We start from the raw sequence: 23,432 nt of genomic DNA, 5'->3' as shown, positions 1-23,432 counted from the left end.
CCTTCTTTCTTTCCCATCTGCATGAATGTGTGACTTGTGCAGTTGCAGGGGTCCCACACTCACAAGCTCCCTAAGTTTGGCTTAGTGCTCTGCTGTTGCCATGCTGAAAGTTGTAAGACAGTTTGAACAAGGGGTTCCATATCTTCACTGTGTGAATGACAAAGCTAGTGTGACCTCTTGTGGAATATACTCCACTTTCTTCTGTGCTCCAACCATGCCAAACTCTTGCCCATTTCCAGACTTCTGTGTCTGCTGTTTCTTCTCTGAAATAGCTTTCGACTAGTTCTTTACACAACTGATTCTTTCTCATCCTTCAGTCTCAACTCAAATAATTTCTCAGGCCAACCTTCCCTGATTTCTTTATCTAAAGTGCCTCCTCTAATCTTCTGTCTCATTATCCAGTTATTTCTTTAAAGCCTGCTTACTATAATCTGTAATGATCTCATTTATTTGTTTCTTTGTTCCTTGTCACACATCCCCTCCTCCTAAATGGAAAGTAGCAGGAAAGACTGTAATCTTGTTTATCTTGGTAGTACACTGATGAATTAGAGCTGAGAGCAGCATCTGACACAAGGTAAGTGCTCAATATTTATTTGTTGACTGAATAAATATGTTAATCATAGTAATAAATGGTACTTCATAAATTTTCTTGGGGGATTTTTTTTCCTAGTTGAAGTTATTATGCACAATGGGTATTTCATCTATTATAATTCCATAGCATTTTCTAGAGATTTCCTCTCCATATGTGGGGTACCTATTATTTGAGATAAGATACCTAAGACTGTGAGATTTACATGTGTATATTTTGTAAGTATTGCTGCCTTTCTGTCAATTTATAATCCAAAGAAGTAACTCAATTCCCTAAACAAAAGAAAATGTATAGTCTATGAATAAATTTTGGTTTACTATTTGGAAGGAAGCTAAAAAATAGCTGTTGACAGAAAATGAAGATACTTCAGAAAAAAATAGCTTTAAATCAAAGGAACAAGAATCCATATCCAATGCTAGCAAAACTGGAATATTAATAAAATGTGATAATAATGTAAAGTAGTAGAAACATCTTTTGGAAATAAGTTGACGTGAGGAATTTTGGCCACAAAAATACTCATTTCATTGACCTAGATCATTTACTTCCAGTGTTTTATTCTATAGAAATGTAATTTATGCAATATACAGAAAGAGCTATTTTCACAAAGATATTCATGAGTGTTGTTTATAATATCAGATAGTTGAAAATAAAGTGTCCAAATACGTTTGAGAAAGTGGCTAAATTTTAGTAATTCACTCAAATATTCTGTAACTAGGAAAAATCACACTGTGTGACAACAGGGGGTAACACTACCATACAACGTGTTCAGTGAAAAAAAGATCAAAATAGCGTAAATATAAAAATAAATCTGAACAAAATCAGAGATTTGATTTGATTTAGGAGCTAGATTTATGAATTTTTTTACTTTTTTTACATTTTCTACTTTTTTGCTAATATAAATACATTTAATTACGAAAATATATGTATATATATGTATTTTAAGTGGGCTTCATACCCAGTGTAGAACTCAGCACAGGGCCTGAACTCAAGACCCTGAGATCAAGACCTAAGCTGAAATCAAGAGTCTGACACTTAATCCACTGAGCCACCCAGATGCCCCTGAAAATACATTTTAAATGTGTCTAAAAGAAACATGGTTTCTGAACATATAGTATCATTTTCAATGTAGGTCAGTGTGAGCTCTTGAAAAAAGGTCCCTGGCAAAAAGTTAAGTTTAAAAATCAAAACATAGATGTACACAAAATGTAACAGAGTAATTTTTCTGAAAAAAACTATAATTATTTTGTATTAATGTATTTGTATTTTGTATTAATTATTTTGTATTAATTAATGTATTAATGTATTAACATAGATGTATTTGTTTAAAAGAAAACAAAACCACACACAAAAAATAAGTAACCTTGAAAGTGATTTTTTTCCATAAGAAGTTAAGTCTAAATGAACAGAATAATTTTGACATTAGTGAATTCAAAAGCAATATGTTGTTAAAAAAAAAAAAAACAATAGGAAGTGGCTCAGTACTCACAGGTATACAATATTCCACCATTGGGTAATGTAATTTGTGACCTTTTGCTGTTCGACCAGAAAAAAAGCAACTCTGGCAGACATCATAGTTAAAATGCTTGAGGCTTCTATACCTAGAGAGAAGAAAAGAAAGTTCATTGGCTTGTATGTCTATTATTTAATCCAAATCAATTATTTGTGGTAAGGAATTACTTTCATCCAAATCACCATGGAAATAAAAGGCAGACCGGCCACAAATGTGGAATTTTTCTTAGTACCTTAGCTCCAAATTAGGGCCAGGAGAATCTTGAATTTCACAAGGGAAATTAACAAAACCACCTCCCAAGTGGAAAAAAAAAAAAAAAAAGCAAAATTTGGAATTCAAGTCTCTAAAGCATGTTTCCATCTGTTTCAACATGATGAGAAGACAAATACCCACGTCAGAAGACTTTCTGTAATGTGTGAATGGGAATGCAAATGGCAGAGAATTAGAATCATGACACATCCAACTTTTATACCATCAGTAAGAAGTGAATCTCAAAATTTCCTGACAAAGCTTCCTCCTGTGAAGGTGAACAGTAGGGTTCATCAACTTCACATTAGAACTGGGCAGAAGTAACAAAGTAATCAGATGATTTCTCACTATTTAAATGATGCTTTCTGGGGGTGCCTGGGTGGCTCAGTCGGTTGAACATCTGACTCTTGATATCAGCTTCTGTCATGATCCCAGGGTCATGGGATCAAGCCCCACGTCGGGCTCTAAGATTCTCTCTCTCTCTCAACCTCTCCCCCATTCCCCTCCAATTTTTCTCTAAAATAAATTTTTAAAAAGTGTTGCTTTCTGCTTACTCAGTTTGATTTTTGCAAAGGCCTTACAACATCACTGAATCCTATCAGAGCCATGTATGTATAACGAGTCATACAATTATCATGCATGAACGTTTCTGGGATCTATATGAATAGAAATTCAGAAAAATCTCTGTTTCTGGGGCAAAGTGGTATAACAATAATAATAATAAAAAGATAAGTTTCATGTAGTGGCTATAAGAAGGAATGACATTTTCAGATAGACGGAATGAATATGCTAAGCAACCCATTTATTGAGGACACAAATCCCCAGAGGGAATCAGTGGGAAGGGATGACGGACATACACTGAAGTCACAACAAAACGACAGAAAATAGTCTTGCGCCACCACTGGAGACAGATCGTCTCACCTGAACCCAACAATTGGACATTCTTTACAGATGTTGCATTTGGCCTGATGTTTTGCGGTTTCGGCTGCTGCCACTCGATGTAAAACCGGTAGCCAAACCATGGACTGTGGCTCCAGACGCATCCAATCTATAAACTCTTTCACACTTATCTCTGGCTTGTTGTTATTCTGGTAAAGAAACAAATATATGGAAAGTGAACAAAATGCCTTCATTTAAATTGCAGCTGGTGTTGTATTATAATCTTCTGAGAATCTACATGAAGTGAAAGAAAAGTTATAAAACTGTTTCCAGGCCAGTTAAATTACAAAACGTTAAAGGCTCTTCATTGGACAGAAAACCTTAGAATTTAAAATTAGAAAAAGCAGAGGTTAGGGGCACCTGGGTGGCTCAGTCAGTTAAGCAGCCGACTTCAGCTCAGCTCGTGATCTCGCAGTCCGTGAGTTCGAGCCCCGCGTCGGGCTCTGGGCTGACAGCTCAGAGCCTGGAGCCTGCTTCAGATTCTGTGTCTCCCTCTCTCTCTGTCCCTCCCCTGCTCATGCGTGCTCTCTCTCACTCTCTCTCTCTCTCTCAAAAATAAATTAAAAAAAAAAAAACATTAAAAAAAAGAAAAGGCAGAAATTATACAGGAAGGAGAAAAAAACTCAATACATTAAGAGACTCAGATTAAAAAAAACCCAAAAACCAAATCACACAATTTTAGTACTATCTTCACATAAACATTTTAATCCTATAAAACTCATTCATTTAATCTTTCTCCTGCTTTTGTGAAGGTCATCTTATGAACCAGTACATGGGAGAATCATATTTAGAATTTTCATTTGGTATTTTTTATATCTCTAAAACAAGTAAAAGGGCCATTATAAAATGTAATAACCCATAACATCAGTACTCCTTAAAGAGATGGTGTGAGCATTTTTTTTCTCAGCAATAATAAATCACTGGATATGCTTTGGCAAAATATCTGTAGCCTTTTCCTTTACACATACGTATAACATCAGTAGCAACATTTCTAGAATGCTTTTATATACAGCAAGCATTAAAAAGAATTTTGAGATTCGTATGGAAAAAAAAAACACTAACCAATTAGTTCTATAACTCGGTATGTAATCATGCTTTCATGAGCATCGTAAGAAATCAGAGGAGATTCAGGTGAATATAGTAAGGACACACAACCTCACCTGAAGGGCTCAGAGAAGGATTTTCAGAGAATGTGAGATTTAAGCAAACATCCAAAAAAAAGAATAAGGATTAGCAATGAGAATGGAGTTTGTAGGTGAAGGGTAAGGAAGAATATTCTAAACAGAGAGCACATGACCAAAGATGCTAGGGCAGGAATGAAGGATGTAAATAAAACTGTGGGTGGAAAGCAGACAGCAAGAGGATGAGTGGTAAGAGGCGAGGGCCGGGACAACGTCAGGGCCAAATCATAGCACTCTCATAGCACATTTTAAAGATTGAGGGTGTTATCCATTGACAAACAGTAAATCTCCTTGAGGAGGTTGCTGTTCCTTGAACCATGTGCTTGAAGAAATAAAACGCATGCTTAAGGGATGGTACCCAGCGTCTTCTACCATGTGGGTCCAGCCCAAGTTTCCCCTGCCAGTTCTAGGAACATCCTCAGTACCATTCCTGGCACATCCTACGTTCCAGGGATCCCTCGTGTGTTTACCTGTTGGAAGCAGCTGCGAACACTGGGTTCGATATTACTGCCCCCAAAAGCTGCTACTTCGCCCAGCTGACGAGGGATCTGGATGGCATCATGAAGTAACAGGCCAAGCTGCCTCTGGTCACACATTTCTGTTGGTCCCGCCACTTCCTTAAAGAGATCTGTGAGGAGGAGAGCCAAGAGGGTAACTTCCATCTGCTTATACCGTTCTACGTAAACAATGTCTTTGGTTCTGTCATTTAAATGATGTAGATTAAAAAAAAATCAAGTGGACACGAATCACGTTAGTTATCTAGGGAGAAATTTCAGGTAAAAATGATACACTTTCTCATAGAAATAAATACTGTTTTTGGAAAGGAATTTCCAAGTTCTGAAAATTCAAAAATCACAAAAATTCGAAATGCTTTCCATGTGAGGTTTTCCAAGAACAGAAAAAAGGGGAGTAAATACTTCCTTGATCCTAAAAGCCATTTTCAAACAATATCTGGCAAATGAATATCAGACCAAAATGTATCATTTTTGTTTTTTGGGGTTTTTTTTTATGGGAAATAGTGCCAAATCTAACACTGTTAACAGTGAATTTTCAGACAACTGAACCAAGCTCAGTAATACTGACGCAGTGATTATAATGAAATGTCACCTTAATTATAAGCATACATACACAGAGAAAGCAAACCTAAGGAAGATAAATTTAATTTCTATTACCATTTGTTTAGTTGGATTTGGTTAGAGTTCTACTTGTTTATTTTTCTTTTATTCTAACTTTTTAAAACATTTGACTATAGTTGACACACAATGTTACATTAGTTGCAGGTGTGCAATACAGCAATTCAACATCTCTATATATCACACTATGCTCACAAGTGTAGCTACCATCTGTCACCACACAATGCTGTTACAACACCCTTGACTATATTCCTTATGGTGGACCTTTTACTCCTGTGATTTACTCATTCCCTAACTAGAAGCCTGTATCTCCCACTCCCCTTCACGCATTTTGTCCAAGCCCCCACCAACCTTTACTTTGTTAAAAAGAAGACTATCGGGGCGCCCATGGGTGGCTGTTGGTTAAGCGTCCGACTTCAGCTCAGGTCATGGTCTTGCAGCTCGTGAGTTCAAGCCCCACGACGGGCTCTGTGCTGACAGCTCAGAGCCTGGAGGCTGCTTCACATTCTATGTCTCCCTCTCTCTGCCCCTCCCCTGCTCATGCTCCGTGTCTCCCTCAAACATAAATAAACGTTAAAAAAAAATAAGACTGTCACAGCCAGAAAATATGCAGGATTCTTATGATTTGCATTTTAAACCCATTCCTAGGAAGAGACATCCTAAGCAATAATGTTCTACACAGACAAGTACACGTTTCAGTGACATCAATCACGCCTAACTTTCTTCTTTTGAGGAAGACGGTTGTACTACTATGCTACCATGAAGGTAAAACTACACACAAAACACAAACCGTAAGATTCCTTCTCATTTTGACATACTTCTGAATTCTGATATAAGTTCACATTTTGATAGTCTAGTCATAAACAAAAAGGAGTATCAGAATGTGGGGACAGGTCACAATCTAAAACCCAAGTTCCAACAAATCAGCACAGAAGAGACGCAAAAGGTCATTCTAAGAGATCTTTGTAAATGTGGTTTTGATAAAGCAAGAAAGCCACTCAGCTATAAGCAAGGTCAGGCAGTTGCTAGAACCTAATCAAGAGATATTCTCAAGAAGGCATGAAGAGAGAAGGAGGGGTCACCAGGGTGAAGACACTGACATTAGCTATTGCAAAATCAATGTGCAGATGGCTACCACTTGACTCAGAATAACACCTCTGCCATGGAGTTTGGAGAGCAAATTGTCTTCAATATTAATCTAACAAAGGAAATAATAATGAGGAAGTGTTCTGATGTCACTGGGGAAATCAAAACTGGAATCAGAGTTGCTAAGGACTTCAAGTTAAAAAAACAAAACAAAACCCCAGAACGTTTCCAAAGTCTCAATACTTACAGGAAAGATTTAAGGACTTCAACCCAAGAGATGTCTTATTTAATTAAGTCCTAAAATGGCATACTTCATGGATTAAGATAAATATCAGAAATTGTCATTGCAGGGCTTCTATTTCCCTTGCCATAATCTGAAAATTTAATGTTGAATAATACGGAGTATCACATTTGCCAACATTTGTCGGAAGTGTGTCCACTGTATTACGAGTGTCTGAGTACAGACATGCAGAAATACCATCCTTGGCCGAAAGATTATACATTTCAGAAATATGCTTGAAGGTAGGTGCACGAATAAAAAAAAAAACCCATCATATATTGTGTAGAATTTGGTTTTTGCTCTATAACTATAGTCACTGTGTTGTAACTCTTTCTTTTGGTCTGAGGTTACTCTCTGATAATCAACTTGAAAAGGAAAGAGGGAGGGGAAACATTGATCTAGGAAAACAGATCATGCGGACATTTTAAGATTCGTGATCAACTTTGAGGTTGAATTTGTATCTGTTTTGGAGTGAGATGAGAACCATGATGTAAGTGTTACTTTTAAGGAACCCTAAATTCTTTCAGGAACACATGAAAACCCCAAACTACAGAAGAGGAAAAGTCCTTTTCTCATACTGGCACAGTGATGCTTTCCTTAACATTTTCCTTTCCCACTCGTAGAAATAACCTTTTTAGCTTTGAAAATGATTATTTTTGACAATTATGATGCTGAAGACAATTTAAATCCTGGATACATAAGGTGCCACCAAACAAAAACCTTCTGCAAAGCTTTTTTTCTGCATGGTTTACTAGGGTCTGACTCCATCAAGGTACCTCACCTCCTGATCTTACAATCAGTCTTTTGTTTCCTATAAATCCCACATTTCTTTTCACTGACATTCTTGTCAAACTGTTTTAAGAAAAACAAGTCATCTTGATCCAGAGCTGAAATTCGCAGCCAAATCACCTCACAGACATTCCAGAAAATAAAACTGTTGAAAAATGTATGTTCACAGAAGATGCAAAACTCAATTAAATGTACAGGACCTGTGATCAAACATCTCCACATTCCTTCTCCCCAAAATGTACGGATATATTCTGTGAAGAAACATCTAAAGACATGCATGGCAGGATCAACTCACCCACATTTTATGGACAAAATTAAACCAGAAAAATGTAAAAGTGTGGAGACACAGCAGCAATTGCTACAACTGTGATTTCTAGGTACTTTTCACATATTATCCCTAATTGCTTTCAAAGTGAGAAATGTTAGCTTCATCCTTCAGTTGAAGGAAGTCCATTAAATTTTAGCCTCTTGAAATGTGAAATGGGAGTAATATTGCCTCTTAGCTGGCGGTCTTCAGTGGGATCATGTAACCGGCCCAAAGTCACTTAGCCACTAAGTGGCAAAGCTGAGATTTGAAGGCAGATGTCCCTGGCTCCCCAGTCCATCCCTTTCAAAATGCCAAGATGCCCACCCTTCATGAACTGACAGCTAAAAGGATACCACTTACTTATTTGGTGAATTAAAAAAAAACAGAACAAAATAAAAATATTTTATCACTTTTTATTTTCTCACACTATAAAATATAATTATTTGTCAATGTCTGTAATAGTTCTAGCCCATCTCGATTTTTTTTGACATTAGAAGTACACAAAGTTCTCCTATAAATATAGTATAAAGGTTCTAGTCCATCTTAATTTCTTTTCAAGCATTGGAAATATAGAGAAGTAGAGAAAACTTGGGCTTTGGAGTCAGAAAAATCTACAATCTAATTCTAGCCCCATAACAGCCTCTTCGGCCACTGACTGGATTTTCAACCCATCTCAGTAGTCATTTTTTTCAGCTGAAAAACAGAAGTCACAGTGCTTACATTCTGAGGTGATAGAATTAAATAAGATGTATATACAGTTGGTTCTCACTCCATCGAGGCACCTCACCTCATTTCACACAACTCCACATCACTTCTTAACTGGCACCCTTTATCTAGCCTGGTACATGTACATAAGGGTTAAAAAGAATGGAAACTCTTATTACAAGCAAACCATATAAAGTAAGCTGCCAATTGATTGTTATTATCATTATTATTACAAAAACACGATCGTATAGGAAAGGTCTTACATACATCTGTATTTTTCTTCTAAGAGACCTTTGGAGAGAGACATCAATCCAATCTTCAGACTCTGCACTCTTATTTTTCCAGTTCGACCCCTGTAATTGTAAAAATCTCAATGTGTTAGATGCATTTAAAGCTATAAACAGTAGGCTAATTATTTCTGAATATCTATTTTTGAGGGTAAACTATTAAAAAATAATTGCATATTAGAGATGCAATTTTTCTATTCACTTTTAATAATCAATTTTAAGCCGATACCACAATTTCATGACATATTTTAATAGGATGTTTGACCTAGTCTGGAAGAATATGTAGCCTGAAGTTACTTTACATGTAACACATGAACTAGGAAGGAAAACGAAGGTAAAATAAAAATGATAATCATAAAGCTGAAAAAATATTTTCAGAAATACTATGAATTAGAAAATATCTGTTAATAATTACAAATGCAAGATTTAAAATAGATAGCTAAAGGGGAGCCTGGGTGGCTCAGTCAGTTAAGTGTCTGACCCTTGATTTCAGCTCAGCTCATGATCTCATGGTCATGAGATACAGTTCTGTATTAAGGTCTATGCTGGGCATGGGGCCTGCTTGAGATTCTTGCTCTCCCTCTCCCTGTGCCCCTCCCCTGCTTGCTTGTGCTCTCTCTCTCTCTCTCTAAGAAATAAAAAAGAAAAATTAAATAGCTAAAGCTATATATAATATGCATGTAGATTAATAAGGCAAGAAAAGGATAATGATATATCTAAAATCAAATGTAAGAAAACTGGAATAGTATACTGAGAGCTGATAACTGGTTAAATACTTAAAAACTTATTGTCTTCATAGATTTTTATCTCTGCCAACTCAGTTTTTTAAAATTACTATTGCAACTTAATAGTCGGTGATCTTACCTAGGCAGGTGTGAAACCTCTGTTTGAGGAAGTATTAAATTATAATTAAATACAAAATACACTAATTACTCAACACCAGGAAATAGCTTTGTACTATGCCGATGAGGGACTATAAGTTAACTAGAAGAAAAATTTTATCTTTAAAAACACAGAGTTGTCTTCATTCTGTCATTTATCAAAGAATTTCAGAGTTGTCTATCAAATCTCCCAATGTACTTCAGCCTGGGGATGGGGAAAGGCAAATGCAGAAACTACAAAAATTTGTAACATGATCCTTGCTATGGAATAACACACAATCCAGAAAAAAAAAAAACAACAACAACAACCCTCTATTGTTATCTTTATTATTCCATATTCAGGATCTGTTTTCAGTTTAGGTTTTTAATATCAATTTTCTCAAGATATGTTTCCAATACACAAGTACAGTATACCCAAAACCTATGACTAAATGTCTATGTAACTTTATCATTACATAAAATTTAGTAATTCATGCTATCTCAAAAACAGATAAATATTTGTGTCATGTAATTTTAATTTTAGGTGCTCTTATTATCAAACTGTGTTTAAATCTTGTTCTTCTTGATATTCCTCCTATGAATACTAATTGATATCTTCTATTCTCAAATTATAAATACTAAGGTAAGTTTCTGTATATATACCATAACATATAAAGTACAAAATAAATAAAAAAGGAAAACATGCTGAGAGATCAGTAAAATGTATTTTCAAAGCAGTCGCTCAATAACCTAGAGTTTATAATATCCAACAGGCTTATCAAACACTTAATATGCATGTGCACAACACTGTGAAGTGACTTAGGAGATAACTAACACTTAAACTGAAATAAATATAGCATTATAAGGAGAATCTAAGTTAATATACTCATTGCAGTTTCTTACCATTATAGAAATACTTCCAAATTAACCTTAAACTGAACCATGGTACAAATTGTGTTTCTAGTTCACATTTTTAGGTGTTTCCTAATTATCACAGAAAAATAGACTATGTCTGGCTTCTTCCCGCCAAAAATCAGGAAATTTTATTCTCTGGACAGTCAGACAACAGACTTGCAGAAGATAACAAAAGCCTGTGTGGATGGACTGGTACATGGATGTGGCTAAGGGAAAAGCAATCTCTTATGGGAAAAAAGATCCAACTGATGCGTATTAGAGGATGACCTCCGGTCTATGGCGATAACACAAGAAAATGACTACTGAAAACGTCAATCATCCATTCATCACACCATTAATAGTTATGAAGGTGTACTGTGATCCCGGCATTGTTGTGTATCATGAGGACCAGCAGAAAAGTACAAGATAAAATTCCCACCTGTGATAAGGTCACATACTAGCTAGAGAGGAGACAAGAAAACAACAGGAAAAGCACAAGAAAATAGGAGACTAAGCTTTATGTGTGGGAATAATCAAGTACAAGATCATTGTGGTTGACTAGTTATTAATGACTAGTGATTAGTCTGAGTAGTTATTAGTCTCAGTAGTTACAACATATGATAGAAAAGATAAGCCTCAAATCCGACCCTGAAGACATGACATAGCTGGACTGTCCCTAGGAGAAGGTTGATTATCATAGGAAAAGCCTGGGCAAGGGGACAGAGACAGGGGTGTGAGCATCGGAGACAAGACTCGTTCAGGGGTAGCAAAGACTTGCATCAAGGCTAAATGGTTGATAAAGTTGTCCAGGTTATATGGAACCAGATGATAGAGGGCTTCGATGTTAAATAAGATATCTGGATTTGAGGGAGAAGAGGGAGACAAAGAAATTTATTAGTGAGTAATATAACCCAATATTTAAGTATTTGGTTCCCTGAAAGTCTTCATAAGTAACTTCTGAAACTAGTTTAACTAGAAAGATATGCGCCTTATAAAATTATATCCATCTTGGCATAGTATAAAAATGAGTTAACACTGCAGCAAATGAGGTTAATATTTTCTGTGGGACAAAAATATTTAAACCAAGCATTCTGGACTGTTGCTTCAAATCATGATTTAAACATTTTTGATTTCTATTAAATTTAGAAGGAAGATTATAAAATGAAGGCTTTTTAACCTGGGAAGATGAAGACTGAGTGAGGCTGTGAACTTATAAATGGAATAAATTTTATCTGTATAGTTTGGAAAGCCTTTTCTACATATAGTAGTTCATTTGCCCTTCATAAATATCTTATGTATGGTAAGCACAGTAGATATTTTTATCTCAGTTTTTCAGATGAGATATTGAGATGCCAAAAGTGCAGTGGTTGGCTGCCAAGCAACCAGAACCAAAAATCTGGATTCTCATCATTCACAAGGGAAGAAAAGATTTTTTTTTGAAAAAAATCATAATATTAGGAGTTGGACACATGTTAAAACTTAAAAAAAAAATTAAACTTAATATAACTTATAAAATACTATTTTTCTTTGATATGGTGATATGGCAGAAATAGTCAAGTTATTATCAAAAACCCCGAGAACTAGTTCCCTATCTGTCACTAATATATTGCATCGGTGGTTATGGACAAATTGTCTTGTCTCACTGGTTCAGTTTCTTAATCAGTAAAATGAAGAGGGCAGAATGGAAGATCCTCAAAGTACTTCTACTTCCAGAATCCTCTGATCTCCTGGGCGTGTATCACTCATTATTTCAAGAGCCGCCTGAGTATACTTCAAGAGCTGAAAATATCAGTTCTGGCTGTATCACACTACACAAAGTAAGGCAGTTAAAAAATATATGGTTAATGAGTGAATATCAAAATAACTGAATGAATGGAAAGGTTAGATCATGGTGCCATTTCCAAAGTTCAGAGACTTATTAGGGTCCAAAATGTCCTAGTGCATTGGATAATGTAGATCATAGTTCCATTGGATTCTCAAAGAAAACTAATGACTTGAAAAGAGTTAATAACTCTTGTTTAGACAAACTGATAAATCACAGTTGTTAGAGAAATTTGGGCAATCAACTCTGGCCATCTGAGACTACCATCATATAATTAACTGTGCTTGTGGGGTTTTCCCCCGCCCTTAGGTTAATTCATGATATTTCTCTCCAAAATAGAAAACCAGACTGAATGCATACACCATTCGGACCCAGCACGATCTTCACTACGTTTCTTTGGCATGGAAGGAAAATAAATCCTAGAAGCGTTTTTTTCCTTTAAAATGGAAAATTTCAAGAAACCATCTTTCTAAATAAGAAACAGTACTTTAGTGTAGCATTTTCCATGTGTCCACACTTGATGATGGAAAGTGGAAATATGCCAACATTTGATTCCCTAGAATAGGAATCACAACATTTCACATTCACATTCTACCTTCTCACCTAAGTGGCACTATTCCCTTCAGGCTGTCCAGTGAAAACAGCAGATGTATGTGTTATATGTTATGAGTTATATCCTCCTAAAATTCGTGTATTGAAGCTCTATCCACCTAATACCTCAGAATGTGACTATATTTGGGAGATACAGTCTTTAGAGAGGTAATTAACTTAAAATGAGGTCATAGGGTAGGCCTCAATCCAGTATGACTGATGTTTTTATAAGATTAGAACACAAACACACACAGAAGAAAGACCATGTGAAGACGCAGAGAGAAGGCAGCCATCTATAAGCCAAGGAGAGAGGCCTCAGAAGAAACCCTGCTGACACCTTGATCTTGGACTTCTAGTCTCCAAAACTGCGAGAAAATACATTTCTTTTATTAAGCTACCTAGTTTGTGGTTCTTTGTTATGGCAGACGTAGCAAACTAATGCAGTGTGTTAGAACTGGAAGAGGGTGATTGAACATTTTCTCCAATTCTTCTTTAAATCATTACTCAAAATATGCACCTCTACCTTGCCACTAGAGAACTTAATGAACTTCTTAATTAAGTACTGTATGAATTTAGCATTCTTCCCAGGCCATCAAATTAAGTTACAGGCTTTGTAGTTAAAACATTTCATTGACCAGCTCTTTGGATGAATTTACTATATAGAAAATATCTCTTTTGGAGGTTTAAAAAATTGAAGATTAGCTAAACAGTGAATTAATGCCAAGAATCATATTTTACCCTAGAAGTATAAAAAAATCACAATAACACAAAATGTATTAAAAGATACCAGACAGGGAGATAGTAAATCCCACGTTCATTATTATAACTGAGATTCATGCTATCTATCTGTTCTTTGGTGAGTTTCTTAAGAGTCTTAAAGTACACAAAAGCTATTTATTTTTTTATAAAAAAAAAACACTTTGTTGTTATATTTATGAATATTGAAAGAGGAAAAAGTTTTCCAAACAAAAGGATAAACAAATTTTTAATCAAATCATCCCTAAAGCTATTGTTGTCACCATTTACTTCTTATACAGAATCAATCAGCTGCTAAACGTGTGGATTTATAAACTATCATCTATCTTCTTCCTCTCTAAATCAAATAAGAGGATGAGAAACACAAATTTTTATGCAGCTAATTAATGGAAAATAACTTTTAGGGTCTGAGAGAAAAACAACAGTTCTCATTTTCTTATTTCATCTTTGCATACTTTAACCCCCTACCAGAAGAATGAATAATTCCTAATGTTTCAGAAATGTCAGCCCACAGCAGGTCTTTCTAGAATTGATTATTTCACAAATGCACTGTCACATTAAAAAAAAGCCAAATTAATGGCGAATGAGTTATGCTGGAAGTTGAGAGTGCTCTTTATGTAACAGTGAGTATCTAATTAAATTACAGATATCAGAGTGTCCTATAGCATAAATTACTTAAAATACCATACAAACACATCACCCCTATTGCAATAAATAAAGCTAATACCAAAAGAGAAATCAAATCCCTTTAATTGCCATTCAAATTGCTCTTAGGTTGTCATACAAAAATTGCAGAGTGGATTCTTATGAGCCAGTCAATTATTTTAACTCATAACAAATATAAATTTTTATCTTTCAAAAAAAGACACACCAAAAGACATTCTGGAAGAAGAAAATAGGACTTATTTATATTAGGTTTCCCCTAGCAAATATGATACGACAAAGTTGACACCATTTACAAACTGAAACAAAATCTTGAAATAATGGGTGGACATTCTTTTTCGTTATACTGTTGGTTAAGAGCTCAAATTTTGGAAAGTTATTCTTTTTTTTTTTGATTTTTTTTTAATGTTTATTTATTTTTGAGACAGAGAGAGACAGAGAATGAATGGGGGAGGGGCAGAGAGAGAGGGAGACACAGAATCGGAAGCAGGCTCCAGGCTCTGAGCCAACAGCCCAGAGCCTGACGCGGGGCTCGAACTCCTGAACCGTGAGATCGTGACCTGAGCTGAAGTCGGACGCTCAACCGACTGAGCCACCCAGGCGCCCCGGAAAGTTATTCTTGTACAACAATTAACATGTATATTTCCACTAAGAGAAGTACTTTGGAAGTACCTTTTCAAAAAATTCACTTCAAAATTTACACATTTTGCATTATCAACACATTTCATTTGACGATTATATTTTAAAGAGAAAAAAGGCCAACTTACGTGTCATATACGTTGAGCAACCAGTTTAGACACATATCCACACAGAGAGGAACATTGACCAGATCCTTATGCATTTGTTCAAGGCCATCATAAGTTGTTGTCAGACAGTTGATGACGTCTGGAACACTAAGAAGCTGATCATTCTGGTTCAGTTTGTGCTGTTTGAAAACTTCATTTGTTGTATTCAACTCTAAGAGATCCACTAATCAGATGAGAAAAAGGAATACGCACAGTCATTACATTATACAACCTAACAACATTAGAACAAAAACATTTCTAATCTTAAGTATTTAGCTTCTTCAGTTTAAGAATCAACTCTTTCAAGCTAATCTCAATTTTTAAAGAAATAAATAACATTGATATTCTTATATTTCTAAACTCTTCTTTTATCTGCATCTCTTATTTTCATGCTTTTGTATCTAAACTTTGTTACTTTTCAATCTGATCCCATTTTTTTGCTCTTTGGAATATCAATTCTTCCTACTTTCCTTTTGTGACTTTTCTTTTCTCTTAAGGCTCTTTCTACTTTTAAATATAGGAAGGCACTGGGGTGTCTGGGTGGCTCAGTAGGTTGAGTGCCCAACTTCGGCTCAGGTCACGATCTCGCACGCTGTGAGTTTGAGCCCCGCGTTGGGCTCTGTGCTGACAGTTCGGAGCCTGGAGCCTACTTCAGATTCTGTGTCTTCCTCTCCCTCTGCCCCTCCCCCACTCATGCTCGCTCTCTCTCGCTCTCTCTCTCTCTCTCTCTCTCTGTCAAAAGTAAATAAACGTTAAAAAAATTAAAAAAATAATAAATATAGGAAGGCATAAATAAATCTAGTCCAAATAGTAGAACATCTAAAATATGACACTGCTCTTCTAACTCCTGAGACCAACCTGCTCACCCCCTCCCAGTCATTGTTTATATCACTCCCAAACTAATCATTCTGTTTTTCTTTTTTTTTTTTTTAAATTTTTTTTTTCAACGTTTTTATTTATTTTTTGGGACAGAGAGACAGAGCATGAACGGGGGAGGGACAGAGAGAGAGGGAGACACAGAATCGGAAACAGGCTCCAGGTTCTGAGTCATCAGCCCAGAGCCCGACGCGGGGCTCGAACTCACGGACCGCGAGATCGTGACCTGGCTGAAGTCGGACGCTTAACCGACTGCGCCACCCAGGCGCCCCTCATTCTGTTTTTCAACATACACATCATGGATACAAAATTCACTGAAAATGGTCAGTTAAAGAAGTTGTTCTCTACTTCCTGCTGAATCAAACCTGATCTAGGATGCCCTCCCAATCTGATCCTAACCTGGTTTGCTTCCTTTGATGCTTTGGCATATAGGCCACTGTAGCTACATGAGATTTGAAGAGGTCCACAGTACAGGCCCACATCCATGGGTCCCCATGTATTTGCTCCCACTTCTACATTTCACGTGCAGAACATCTATGGTGGGACTGGCCGGTGCTAGAGCAGGGTAGAGCAGGCTAGAGCAGGGCACAGAAGAACAAGCTGGAGACCCTGCTCTCAAAGATGGCCAGTCAGAGAAGGAGAGTAAGCATACTACTAAGGAGTGAAAATACAATAGGCGAAGAATACATAGATTTCTATGAGAGCTACTACCATAAGGGAGTAGGAGCCTGGAAAATGCTCCCCTGGGAGGTGGGGATTTGAAATGGGCCTTAAAGGATAAGATGCAAGAGACCATGTAAAGCAAGGAAAGAATTCCAGGAAGACAGAACTTCTTGGGAAAAGACAAGAATTCAAGGAAGTCTGGGGGGGGTGGGGCTCTAAAATGACAACAGCAGTGTGGATGGTAAGTGGCTTACACGTGGGTGGCACGTGGTTATGGTGTGGCAGATATGTGGCACTTGAAGGGCTGGCACGTGTGCCCTACGGGAGACGCTCACAGGCCAGGAGGAAGAGTTTTCGACCAAAAAGAAGAAAACTTACCTAATCTTTCTTTTTAATCAACTTCTAGTCATGCCATTAGCTAACCGGGAACAGGGAAACAGGAGATTATCAAATTACCATGTACCTGTACATTTATTGAGTACAGAAATGACTTCTAAATCTGAAGAAATGGGTTTGGAAAATTACAGAATCCACATGAATTTAAGGACTGCTCACTGAAATTCCGGCTTTAAGAATGTTTTCCCTATCTCCATATTGAACTTCTTAATATTAAAAGAAATCAGCTTAGGGAAACTTTTTAACATAACCATCTATTTCCTCTTTGCCTGACACAAAACTACTACTTTAAAAAATACAATGACATATTTTGACAGTTAAATAAAATGAATGAATAGCTTCCTTCGTATTTATCTATTTTTAACCATTGGATAACTACTAATTTTGAGTTTTTAAAGACATGAAATGTGTCCACTCTAGCTGCCTAAACACTACATAGAATGATTTATTTTTTTCAGGTTATCTACAATGGAAAGGAACTGCTTTAGAACTAGACAGATTAAAATGATTTCTAAAACAACTCAACAGGGAAAACTTTATAAAAAAAAGAGAGATAGAAAGAACAAATATAAAACTCACAAGTCTGGATAGTAGGTCAATCCATTTGTTTCCGATGTCAAATATATTATTGGTAAAATGTCAACTAATTATAAAAATAGCTTATGTAAGCTTTACATGAGTTAGTGAGAGACAGTATCAGAAAGAAGACTAAGAACCATCTAGAATCTTCAATATCATTTTCATCCCACTTTTTGGCAATATACACTATTCTCAATTATAAACTTCCAGAGGGCAGGAGCAAAATTCAAATTCATTCTTCATAGTATCTGACAAAGAGAAGTGCTGAATGACGGCAGCTACAGAACTATAATTTCACACAGATACAAATAAATATATTCAAACACTGCCAAAGTGCTCTGAGTTTCCTCAATTCCAACACTAATTATGCCAGCAACTCAGCACTGCTATTGTATCCACACATGGCAATAAAGTGACACTAGACCGAATTCCAAAAGACCACTTCCTGGATCGTGCTGCCTTTGCATTTCTTCTGGAAAAGCCTCCTTTGTAACACACTTTGTAGCTGTGACAGTAATGTGCCACATCCCACAGACTATCATGTCTTCAATTTTTAGTGATTTACTTTGACACTTTGCCTTAGTGCCTAAGCCAGGCCATACATCTTCCTGAAATGTGTCACACTTAGGTTCCTTTAAAAAACTGACTACATTTAAATCGCACAAAATTATGATTTTCTCTTTTCCAAGGGAGACAAATGACAGCTCAGTCATGTGGCAAATAAAACAAACAGCAGAATCATTTTCTAACCAACTTTCAGCCTTTTTTTTTTTTGTAATCTCCCATATGAGGCACAGGGGATCGAATGGAAATGGATCATACTTCTCCTGTTCTGCAAAAACACACAGTTCAGCACCTGACCTTGGGCTTCCGTAACTCTTCCCGTGTTCTTGGAATCTTTGACCATTCCTTCTTTCTTTTTAAGTTTATTTATTTATTCTGAGAGAGAGAGAGCATGCACAAGCAGGGAAGGGGCAGGGACAGAGAGAAAGAGAGAGACAGAACATGAGAGAGAGACAGAGAATCCCAAGCGCAGAGCCTGATGCACGGTTTGAACTGATTAACATGAGATCATGACCTGAGCTGAAACCAAGACTCAGATGCTTAACTGTCTGAGTCACCCAGGCACCTGACCATTCCTTCTTTGCACCTCTCCTACCCTCTCTTCCTCAGATATCTCAGAAGGACAGGTGGCACTCAAGGACTTGTATCTGCTGCTTCACTCTGTAACCCTGATACCCTCACTTACTTTTCATTACTTCAGTTACTGCCTTCTCTCTGGATGGCTCCACACTCTGGTTTCCATCCTGATCTCCTACCTAAACTTCTGACCCACACACCCGCTGTTCTGCTCCCAATTAGAGCTATACTATTCTCTTTCGGGGACCTCCATCTCAGTATGTTGCAAATAAAGGTCTTGAGTTCCTGTTACACTGAAATCCAGTAATGGTGTCAGTACCTTCTAGAGACCATGACTCTGCAAACCCTGAAATGCCCTGACACCCTCTCCCTTTCACCCTCTGCCAGTTATCAACTAGCAAATCCCCCCAGTCATTAGTTTTCCCTCCTCCTTACAAATCCCTCTTCTCCCTCTTCTCTCCTGCTACCACCACCTGCTGGTTCAGCACCCATGATCTTTTGCCTGAACTATGTACTTGTCCCTGTTCACTTGATCCTTCCTTCTGCCTTAGATGTTATCTAATCTGGGCCTATCTCCCAGGTCCCACAAAACAGAAAACGGTCTGACAGCACCCTACTCTATAAAAAACAAACATTAAATGTAACATTTTGAAAACATGAGGAACAAACAACCAAAGGAATCAGAAAAGGTTTCATGAAAAAAAGTGACCTTCCATGTGGGCCCAAACTGACTTTAAGGACATTTCCAAATACTGAATGGATAGCTCATAACCTATTCCATTTAGACTCCATTATGTTCCCTAAACTCCATCCACACCTTTGATGCTTATGCATATAAGTCCCTTCCTCTCTACCCCTGATAAATAGCCATGTGCCTAAATCCTGTGTGGCTTCTAAGGCCTGGCTTATATGCTTGCTAGTCAAGGAAGCCTGCCTTGTTCATCATGACAAAGGGTATCTCTCCCTCTTCTGACACCACTTTCCTTTGGCTTCTCTGTTACTGCCTATTACAAAAAAAATTTAACTAGGAATACAAAAGAGTATGTATAATACACATGTTTGGCCTAAAGAAGAATAGTAGAACCAATCCCCGTTAATCCGTTACACAGCTAAAGAAAGAGACTGTTACTGGTATCTTGAAAATGCCTTGGGAAATGTCCTTAATTGCCTCCCCTCGTGATCACAGGGAGAACAGCTAATCTTTGCATTTTGCTTTCAGTTTTCAAAAGTATATGTAACCCCAAATCATGCAGCATTTATTTTTTCATTATTTCGAACTATAAATAAATAGAATCAAACTGTACTATATTCTTCTCCACTTGTTTTTGTTCATTCAACTTTACAGTCCCACGGGTCATCAGATTGCTGATGTTTGCTGCAATATCGTATCACATTTAGGAATATGCCAAAATTAAACAAATTTTAACAGTAAGAAGTGCTGCCATAAATCCTCTTACACCAGCTTTCTGGTGTACTCTTGTAACTCTTATATTTTTATTATTTTTAAAAGTTTATTTATTTGAGAGAGAGAAACAGCACATGCGTGGGGAGGAGCAGAGAGAGAGGGAGAGAGAGAGAACCCCAAGCGGGTTCCACGGTGTCAGCGCAGAGCCTGACTTGGGGCTCAATCCCATGAACCATGAGATCATGACCTGAGCCCAAATCAAGAGTCAGACGCCTAATCAACTGGGCCACCCAGGCACCCCTACTCCTGTAACTTTTATACTCAAATCATTCACTCTGTATATCCTAGGAGACTGCTCTGTGCCAGAAGTTGAATGAGGCTGGAGGTGGAGAAGAAAACAGACTCATCCCTCACATGAAAACTTAGCTCATTTAGAGAGACAGGCAGTAAGTAAGTTAATAAATAGAATATCAAGAATTATGACAAGTGCCACACAAGGAAAGAACTGAATCTAAGCAACAGAATATCAGGAGCGACCTACTTTAGAATGAAATAATCATTGAAAGCCCCATTAAAGATAGGCAATAGGCTGGAAGCCAAAGGAAGAGAAGGTACCTGACGTGGGACAAGAATAACAGTGAGAGCTAAGACAAGGGGTCTCCAGGCAGGAAGAACAGAATACAGGGCTGGCCATTCCAGTCAACCACTAGAGCTGATGGCAGGAGTCTTCTGTGGTGCATAGTGAACGGAGGGGACAGAATAACAGGCCAAGGTAAAGACCATTCCATTCTGAGGGCAACAAGAATCTGCTGAAAGCGTGTATCCATGTGTAACATGCTATCTCTGAATGTAGGTTCCTCGAGTGTGGGAACCAAGTCTCTTTACATGGTCTTAGCTCCTACACATTTGTGGAGCCCAACAAATGAATGAACAGTGACCGAGCAGTGACAGCACGCCCTCTACATTAGGTCCTTATGCTGGGTGGGGGTTTACACAAAATGGGAGGACCCCTGACCTGAAGCCATAGACAGCAGGGGCGGGACAATCCTCTTAACATTATCTCTTACACAAAGGCAAGCATATGGTGCTTAGGTGAGAAACAGTCCTTATAGGCAATCATAAAGTTCTGGAGAAATTGGAGGCAGGTGGGATTAGCTTGTAAACGTTTCCAAAAGAAGTAAATTTTTAACAGTGTCTGGAGGAATAAAGGGTTGCAGACCACTGCAGAGGAAGGGTCAAGGCATTTCAAGTGAACAGAAAGGACAGGAGAAGGAGGAACAGATTAATCATAAACAGGTGAGCTGACAAGTGGTGTAAAGGCCCCGGGCTGGAGAGCAGTGGGGGCAGAGGCAGTGGGGAAAGTGAGGCCAGGTGGCTCCAAACACATCGGCTCGAATATTTATAATCCAACGCAATCTGGCACTTTTCTAAGTGCACATTTCTAAATGTCATGTAGTTTAGAAGCAGGAGGTATTCCTCTTCTGCTCTTCTCAGATTTGAAGGAATGAACTGTAGGAGGGAGTTTTTTCCTGAGAATTCAAAAGAACCAACAGAGGAAAACACCAAATGTGCTGGTACGTTTATCCAGCCAGAAGTACTACTGAAAACTCGGACCACGTTCATCATGACAAAAAGCAGTCTTTGGTCAACGGAGATTTTGCCCCCTGAGTCATTTGTCCTCATTTTATAGCTCATCAGGCCTGAGAAGACCTTCCAGATCCGTCAGCTGGATACTGGGCATGCAGCTGAGCCCCTTTCAAAACTGCTGTCACCATGGACTCACTGAGATCACTGAACGTCCCTTCTGTGTGTTCCTAATTCACTTCCTATTCCCCTCTGGCTCAACATACAGATCACTGGCCAGGGTGTGTTGGCTTTGCTTTTTTTGTACTGGTGATTCTGCACCACTTGCTTCTGTTATCTGGGGCTCTGTGGATTATGGGCATCAAAATCACCTCGGGTTTTCTTTCATCCATGAATCTGGAGGTGTGTTTTTAGCCCTTGAGACTTCTCTTCCACACATCACTTAAGTTTTCCTTATTTTATTTATTTAAGTTTTTAAAGTTTATTTATTTTGAGAGAGAGAATTTGCACAGGGAGGGGCAGAGAGAGAGAGAGAGAGAGAGAGAGAGAGAAAATCCCAAATAGGCTCCATGTTGTCAGCATGGCGCTCAACTCAGGGCTCTATCTCGCAAACCGTGAGATCGTGACCTGAGCCAAATTGAAAGTCAGATGCTTAACTGACTGAGGCACCCAGGTGCCCAAGTTTTCCCTACTTTAAAGCTTTGCATTGCTGTGGGGGTTTTTTTGTGTTCTTTTTTTCTGAATGATTCTATACTTCTCTTTCCTCACCTCTCCTCATGTTACCAGCTCAAACTGTAATTCTAATTTCTACTGACTTTTAAAGAGTTTTTAACTTTCATATATCATTTTGCAAAGAGTAATATTCAAAGCTTCACTGAACTGCCTAGACAGAAAACAATTATTAACAAAAAGTAGCAAACAAAAATATTTGGAATTATTCAAATTACTCTGCCTTAAAAATATAGACAAAGGTCACTTCTCATATTAACTATCTGACAAGGTCTACACGTTCTTTAATGTTTTGTTATTTTGAGACAGAGAGAGACAGAGCATGAGCAGGGGAGGGGCAGAGAGAGAGGGAGACATAGAATCCAATGCAGGCTCCAGGCTCTGAGCTGTCAGCACAGAGCCCGACGTGGGGCTTGAACTCACAAACTGCGAGATCATGACCTGAGCCGAAGTCGGACCCTTAACCAACTGAGCCACCCAGGCGCCCTACATGTTCTTTAAATAAACTCAATCATCAAAACTACAACCACAAAGAGAATTTAGATAGATTAAATCTATACTTTATTATTACAAGTACTCATATTTCTATTTAAATTTAGGTTGTTTGGGTATGTTGGGGGTAGGAATAACCCTT

At 37.6% G+C, this 23,432-nt stretch overlaps 1 protein-coding gene across 9 annotated transcripts in view; it reads right to left on the bottom strand.

Annotated features, from left to right (window-relative positions):
• UTRN (utrophin) overlaps nucleotides 1-23,432 on the bottom strand; it is a 478,053-nt gene that overhangs the window by 45,423 nt on the left and 409,198 nt on the right. For all 9 annotated transcript variants that reach the window (XM_043592533.1, XM_043592535.1, XM_043592534.1 and 6 more), the window contains 5 exons: nucleotides 15,409-15,610; nucleotides 9,036-9,121; nucleotides 4,939-5,096; nucleotides 3,270-3,436; nucleotides 2,076-2,187 (listed from right to left, as the gene is read on the bottom strand). In XM_043592533.1, the coding sequence (XP_043448468.1) occupies nucleotides 2,076-2,187; nucleotides 3,270-3,436; nucleotides 4,939-5,096; nucleotides 9,036-9,121; nucleotides 15,409-15,610 (725 nt within the window). The remainder of the gene's footprint in view (nucleotides 1-2,075; nucleotides 2,188-3,269; nucleotides 3,437-4,938; nucleotides 5,097-9,035; nucleotides 9,122-15,408; nucleotides 15,611-23,432) is intronic.

Source organism: Prionailurus bengalensis, chromosome B2 (assembly GCF_016509475.1).
Source record: "Prionailurus bengalensis isolate Pbe53 chromosome B2, Fcat_Pben_1.1_paternal_pri, whole genome shotgun sequence".
Taxonomy (NCBI): domain Eukaryota; kingdom Metazoa; phylum Chordata; class Mammalia; order Carnivora; family Felidae; genus Prionailurus; species Prionailurus bengalensis.
This window is presented reverse-complemented; position numbering and strand designations above follow the sequence as displayed.